General features: G+C 37.7%; 1 protein-coding gene across 1 annotated transcript; it reads left to right on the top strand.

Annotated features, from left to right (window-relative positions):
- Positions 1-1901: 1901 nt before the first annotated feature.
- LOC119722096 (E3 ubiquitin-protein ligase TRIM56-like) lies at positions 1902-7275 on the top strand. Its single transcript, XM_038192119.1, has 2 exons — positions 1902-3532; positions 5726-7275. The coding sequence occupies exons 1-2, from the start codon at positions 1917-1919 to the stop codon at positions 6015-6017; spliced, it is 1908 nt and encodes a 635-aa protein (XP_038048047.1). The 5' UTR covers positions 1902-1916; the 3' UTR covers positions 6018-7275.
- Positions 7276-7824: the final 549 nt, after the last annotated feature.

Genomic DNA, 7824 nt, shown 5'->3' with positions numbered 1-7824 from the left:
AGCATTAATAAGGTGAAAGTACCAGTTTTTCACTGCATGAATTTGAGGTTTGTCAACAAAGAGGTTTGGCAACACTACACGAGGAAAGTTGGGTAAGCTTCGAAGTGCGCCACGTTAGGGAACACGACTATATAAGCTATGACCTATGGAGTGCCGACCTACTCCTAGAACTACGGTATGATGGGCCACGCAGTGGAGCCTAGAACTATGTAGTGGAGCCTCCATAGTTCTAAGAGTACCGACCTATACTGTTGGGATTTTGCTTACATGGCCGATCATGCCGATGCTTATGCGCCTTCATTTATTTACTACACATTGTCGTACATGTCATAACCAGGTAACTAAAACTTAAAAGTTAGTATCTTAAAATTTCTATGCAAAACCCCCTAGGCCCTACACTGGGGTTTGTATAGAAAATATCAGACAGTTATTTATTACTCCCCATCAAGGAATCATGCTCAAATTACTTCGGCAGTGACCGCAAGCCCCATTTGAAGAATATTAAAGTAATATTAAGACATGTAAGACAAGGTGATCAAGGTACCAACTTTAGTTTTATGGCAACGTACTGCTAGTAATGTAATACAACTAGTAAGTTATTAGTAATGTGAATCAACTGTGTCCAGTATTGTACACTGGGCATTTCCAGCGTTATGATGTTCAGAGGCAATTTGACAGAGCCGATTAACCATAGTCTAATTAACAATTCAGATCAGTGGTCCAATTACTAGATGGTTGATATAGGCCCTATATGTACATTTAAAAAACAAAAACCATTTTCAGGTTTATGAGCTCTTGACTTAAAAGACCTGTCACGGACATTACACAACGCTGAAATGCTTCAGCATTGACACAAATATAAACTGGTCCTGCATGTAAAGTGATGAATTAAACAGAAGCAAACACTATCTCAAGAGTGCTCATTCAGAACCTTGAATTTCCAAGCTTTCTATTTTGACGACACTTAGCTAGCCCTGTTAGGTTTACCTCGATTAATTCCATTTGTCTCCATTCAGATTGAAAGAGTAAGGAGCCCCTTGAACCTGCGTCCAGGCTGAATTCATGTGGTATTTTCTCAAAAGGTAGGTGGTTATAAGTTTGAAAATCTTGACTAAAAATTTACATTCCGGCGTCATATGAAAATTGGGCTCATATGAAAATCTGACTCTTTTTCCCTTTTATTGGTTAAACCCTCCCACTTGATCGGTCCCTCTCCTAATTATCTATGCATGAGCATGCGCAATACCATCAATGAGTCCGTATTCCATAAAACCTAAATTCATGCTACACCGGTATCGAGTAGACTAATGTGCTGAAACAGTCGAAATTAATTCGACTGACCAAACAAAATCTGCTATTTTGACATCACAATAAAGGGTAATTTCACCATTGGTATAATGCCTCGAGTGTTGAGCATGAATGTTAAATTAAGAATTTGATTAGAATCATTTAAAGTCCATTGTAGATTGATAAGTTGTAAACAGTATTCAAAAAGAAAAAAAAAATTAAAAATATCCCTCTTTTAGAAGTCGTAGCACAAACAAATGACGTCATAATAAAATTCTGCCAGAATTTATAAAAAATTCTGAAAAATTCCTGGCTACGCCAATGCTAAACGTGCAGACGACACGCATATCTCGCTCGCTACACGTAAGAAAAAAACGGATACGAATAGCTAAACGTAAGTGTAAGCGTAACCGTTCGCTTGCGAAACCTCCCTATTAATATATTTTGACTTACACCCATAGTATATGCATGGTCCTATTGTTTACTTACAATAGCGAAGAATATTCCATATTTTGGCAATTTCGTTAACTATTGAATGCATGCAAATGGTGTCCATTGCCATTTAAGTACAAGGCAAATTATATTGTGGACATATTCATTTTTTCAGGTTGTAAGTAAGCTACCTAAAGATGGCTGAGGCCACAGCCAAAACCATGTTAGGTGAGATCAGCCAGGGTCACCTGGAATGCCCCATCTGCTTCTGTCGTTACAAAGATCCCAAGATACTGGACTGTCTCCACACCTTTTGCCTCAACTGTCTGGATGGGATGTTGAGCAAACAGCAGCCGAGTACAGGCAAGATCACATGCCCGGTCTGCAGGAGGGAAAGCCCGGTGCCGGATGCTGGCTTGCCCAGTCTACTTGACTGCTTCTTCTTGAAGTCCCTGGTGGATGAGATCAACCAACAGGAACGATCGCTAGAGACCCCCCAGCAAGCAACGACTTCACCGATGTGTGACCAATGCGACGAGGGGTTAGAGGCTGTTTTGCGATGCCTGGACTGCGAAGAAAATCTGTGCCAGCTATGCAAGGCAGCTCATGCACGATTCAAACGCACCAAGACACATCGGGTTACACCAGTTGAACACCCGGAGCAGAAGGAGGGTTCCTCGGCAGATCTCAGCATGATGTATTCCCCGAAATGTCAGAAGCATGCTGACCAGAACATGCATTTTTACTGCGAGACGTGCAAAATGATGATGTGTGGCATATGTGCGACAATCGATCACCGCTCCGCTGACCACCAGTTGAGTGAAATCGCCAACGCTGTAAGATCCTACCGTGAAGAAGTGAATGATGTCTTGCAGAAATTACAGAAGAGTAAAGAAGAATTCAAAGCAAGTGAGGAATCGGCTGACCGCGCAAGAAACAGACTGAAAATAATGGTGACCCGGGCCTGCAGTGACATTCAAGCTAAGAAGGAAGAAGAGATTGCCAAAATCGAGATGAAGTCTCAACTTCTCATAGACAAGGTCACTGAAATTGGCAAGAAAAGAGATGATGACTTTGTAAAGGTACACACCAACAATGAGAAGAAGATGGAACAAGCAGAGAAGATCGAGGCAGCAGTGAGCGACTTGATGCAACAAGCTGACGACTTCGAACTCTTGAATTTGAAGCCTAAGGTGATGCACAACCTGGAATTCCGGAAGGATCTCCAGTTTGAGCGAGTGAAACACGGTGACTCTTTCATCGGGGTCAAATGCCAAGACGTTGTGCTTGACAAAGACCTTGGTGAAATACTTCACGAAGAGAAATGGCAGTTAAAGATTGAATTCGGTAAGCAAGGGAATGGTGACGGTGAATTCAACCGTGCAACAGGCATTGTATGCTTTAGCAATGGTAACATTGCTCTCAATGATATAAACAATAAACGATTGTCTGTATTCACTTCTACTGGACACTTCAAAGCAAAGTTTGCTCTGAATGCAACATACGGTATTGCTGTAACACCCGACGATCTACTTCTGGCACACTGTGAAGATCATGTAAAAGTCTTTGATATGAGCCATCAATTGATTTCAAAGTTCAACCTACTGCAGGCCGATAGCAAGGATCAGTCAAGCAGTTTGATTTATACCGGTGGTGTCACTGTTGACAATAACAATCAGGTAGCAGTGGTTGACAAGAAGTCGGGGGTCACATCTCTCCACAATCTGGACGGATCTTTGATCAAGGTCATTCCAAATACTGAAATGGTTCCCATTGACATTGTCGCAAACAAGGAACGTCTCATTTTTGCAATGTGGGCAATTCTCCATGGGAGAGCAAAAAATGTCAAAAATAAATATTTACATATTAAACCTTTTTTGTACTTTTTCCAGACCTCAATTAAATGGGGAATTCAGTTCAAAAAACGAAATTAAAAAAAATTACATATTTCTGGTAAAAACAGTGATTTTTGCAATTTATGATTAAAAACGTTCAGATTTGGTAAAAAAATAAAATTTTGTGTATGTATTACTTTCTGAATCACAGGGAAAAGATTTGATTTATTTTATGATGTTACAAGTTACTAACATTACTCAGGGTCATTAAAAAAAATCTAAAAATCTAAATATATATATATATATATAGTGTAGGCCTTCATTTAAAAATGTCAAAATTAGCACGTAATTCCGTTACCGAAAAAATGGCAAAAGTTACTTATTTCACAAATTTTCTTGTGTTTTTTCTTCAAATTATGTATGTTGAGAAAAGACCCAACTATAAACATAAATGAAAAAGAAAAACTTTAAAATAGTAATTTCTTGGCATTTTTCCAAGTGGTAACGGAATTACGAAACGGTAACGGAATTACGGTAACGGAATTACGCATGCACAAAGTATGCACACTTCCTCCAGATTATTTACATGACATATTAAATAGGAGATTTGCATGTAACCTTGGACAATAACTTTAAATACTAAATTACTTGTTAAATCATTTCCCTCTTTAATTTGCTGTTATACAATTAAAAATAATCAGGTGTTCCATTGATATTTTTTACTTTTACTTTTTTTTTTTACTTTTTAAAAAAATGCTAATAGTTGTTTGGATGCTTAAAGGGAATATAAAACATTTGCAAACATCAGAAAATAAAACTACCAAGTTTTTACGAAATACTTTACTAGGATGTTGGTAAATGACAGTCTAAAGCATCCTGTAAAATTATGGCACCTGGTGTGAAGTAATTTTCAAGAAAATGATATTTTTGTATACATTTCCAACGGTGGTCGGCCGACCACCGTTGGAAAAACCTAACTATTTTTCAACTACTGCTCCAACTTTACACTCTTTCTGGTCCAAATTTTGTTTGCTTTTTGTTACATGTTCATGAACGGGTGCAGGCCAGCTAGTCTGGTTCCCTTACTTTCCACTTTTCCGGCATCTATAAATTGATCCATTTTACCTTTAGTGGAGTCAAGGAACCAGACTACTTGAACAGTTTTGTTTTTCTTGGTTTTCCAGCATTTTCGAACGCAAAACTTCAAACATGTCAGTGTAACAATATTTGTTAACCCCTCAAATAGTTCATTTCTGAAAATTACAGCAAAAGCCAATGATGTACATTGCCAAAGCCGTTGTCTGGTACCCACAGAAAATATATTCCACAACAAGTATATGAAAGTTGAGTACCAGACTGTACTTGTACTTCTACTTGGCATAACTTAACATCCTCCCTTGCTCAGAGATGCCAACCAGTGCAGTTTTATTGTATTTTCCACGATAAACTAGTGAAATACGAAAATACAATTGTTCATAGTAAAATTTGATTTGCGGTAAAAAAAAATATACATTGCTAACAGGCAACGCAGCCATCACCAGACTGCTTTCATTTGACCTTGACCTTTGACCTAAAATCTGAAGCCCAGACATATTTAGGCCTACATTTACATTTTGATCTGCTAATTTTCACTTAGCTTTCCCCTTGTGGCATTTTATAAACTTCTAAAATTTGTATTGTGATGAGTTTATGTTGAATTCAATATTAATGTATTGCATTTACCTATTACATGTAAACCTATGGCGTAATTCCGTTACCGCCCAGGCGTAATTCCGTTACCGTGATAAAAATGCAAATTATGAAAAGAGTGATTATTTTTTCAACTTTGTTCTGCATTGTAGTTAACAACCCCCCTGAACTCTACAAATAACAGGTAGTGTCCAATTTTAAAATTTCAAAACTTCAGAGAGTTTTATTAATTTATGCGAGAACTCAAATATGCTTGTCCTTCGTCCGTAATTCCGTTACCGATATTAAGCTCCGCCCCTTAAAGGGTAATCTTGTGGGAATTTTTTTTTTTTAGCGGTCAATCAATTCTATTGGGTCTTGGCTCCCATTCCATGTTTAGATTAGTTGCCTAGCATAGAACATATTTTCTTGGGAAGAAGAATCCTTGACAAAGTGACAAAATTCCGTAATTCCGTTACCAAAGAATTGCCCATGTATCGCAGACGTGAATTACGATGCGTAGATCTGAACAGAAAAGAGTTCCATGTCGGCACTTCTGTGGATGGAAAGGATGCGAAACCAGCCGGTGTATGCTGCGATGATGAAGGCGAGATCTACGTTTCCTTTCATTGTGGTGAAGACGGAAGCAATGAAGTACACCACTATGATTCCCAGGGGGTCTATGTTGATTGTGTAGCGAAAAAATTGAGGCGGCCATTTGGCATTACCTTTTCTCCAAGCGGTGAACTAGTAGTGGCTGATCAGAACTCTGTCAAGATTTTTCATCGAGTATGAACTTGCCAAGGAGGTGTATGAACATTATCACACCACCGATTTTGAATAACGTGGGCGGAACAAAACATAAATGTGTACTATTCAAGTATAGTCAGGGGTGTGAAATCTCAGCTTTGAAGTTGATTTCAGCTTCTTCTTTTTTGGATTCCAGCTTTTTTTCTAGCTTTTTCCCTCACTTGCTGTGTACAAAAGTATAGGAGATTTCCAAAGTTCAGCTTCTTTACACCTTTTTTCAGCTATTTTCAGCTATTTTTATAAGTGGTCACTCTCACCCCTGTATAGTGATGAAGACAGAAGCGAATGATGTCACGACGAAAAATTCATACTAATGCCGAGAACCTTACAACCTTACACGACATGGAAAACTACCCTGACATTTCTTATTTACAAAGGTATTATGCAAATGTAAATTATAACCAAAACGTACCAATGAAGTTGAACACATAACGTTAATAATGACAAACAGCTTACATTATAATGACAACTATTACGTGTGTATAACACGTTTTTGGTAAAATTAAAAAAGAGAAATAAACATTTCTGTCACTTTCACGGGGCTCTGGGAAAAGAAAACACCATTGACTGTTATATGTCATGCCGACAATTCCCTGATGATACTAATCGCTTGAAAATTCTTTAAGCGTTTGTAATTATGTTCTTTGCTAACTCTTTTCTTCCTATTCGTAAGTGTCAATCACCTTTAAATTTCTTTTGGTTTATTGGGGCTGTACACACAAGTCTGTCAGTCTTGAGTGTTCGCAAGTGTTTTATATGGATTTCACAGTGTCAAGGCAGAGTCAGGGATACAAAATGTACTCAGACGTTTTCTTAAGCTCTACAAACAATATGTATTTACCTTCAGTTATGTACATCATACTCTCAGCATTTTACTGCATGCCTATGATCCGTCTGAGCTAATTTCCTTCTGAAGAAATCTGTACTAACTTTCTAACAAGGAAGGCCGCTAGGTTTGGTTTTCCTGTCACATGTCTACATTCGCTTTCAGTTAAAAATGTCCAAAGTTTACGAGTGAGAATGGATTTTTTTATACATCAATGCAACTATGCATTGCTTTTATCAAAAGTTTAATGGCCCAATTGAGCCTTAAATTTCTGGGGATTTTTCTGGGGGCCATTAAGAGACATAATTTCTTGTTGCCCATTAAGCATATATACTTTGTGAGTACAAATGATTAATATTTGTTTTGTTTCCACATTTTGTTGTATTAAAACAGTTAAAATAAAATACATGTACATTATGTTTCTTTAAAGTTAAAACACTGTGACTTCATACTTAATTTGATCGTGACTAATTCTGTAGTTACTACAAAGACTATAAGCATTTTTAAAACCATGCATTATCTCAGTTCAAATGATGTTTTCCTCTCTTCATTAAGTTGGGATTGAAAAGATTTGAATCTGAGCAAACATTGAAATTCACTTCTTTTTTTAAATAAAACACAATAAAAGACCACGAGAGTCTCGTTCCAATATGGCAATCCAATGGAAAATTTAGGACACGAATTCACTGAAATTACATTTGTCTGCACAAATGAAATACACATGACATCTCTTCATGCTGATCCAGAATTTTTAATTGAAGACGGTCGAATTGAAAACTGATGGGGTTCGTTAAACTTTCCGACTGCTAGCTAGCTAGGGTAAAGTAACCGGAGCTCCGTTCTGCAACCAATATGCTGGTTGCTGTGGGGTACTATCTTGATAAGATGTTGGATGCTTGAAGAAGCAGGCTAGATGCTTGGTTGGCTGCTGTATCTTGAAAGTGTTTGATTTCTTGCGGCTCAAGA

The sequence above is a fragment of the Patiria miniata genome, unplaced genomic scaffold, assembly GCF_015706575.1.
Source record: "Patiria miniata isolate m_02_andy unplaced genomic scaffold, ASM1570657v1 HiC_scaffold_14, whole genome shotgun sequence".
Taxonomy (NCBI): Eukaryota; Metazoa; Echinodermata; class Asteroidea; order Valvatida; family Asterinidae; genus Patiria; species Patiria miniata.
This window is presented reverse-complemented; position numbering and strand designations above follow the sequence as displayed.

Coding starts and splice junctions, on each gene's coding strand:
- LOC119722096 (XM_038192119.1), top strand. CDS start 1,917: ATGGCTGAGGCCACAGCCAAAACCATGTTAGGTGAGATCAGCCAGGGT. Junction 3,533..5,725: donor GAACGTCTCATTTTTGCAAT/GTGGGCAATTCT, acceptor CATGTATCGCAG/ACGTGAATTACGATGCGTAG.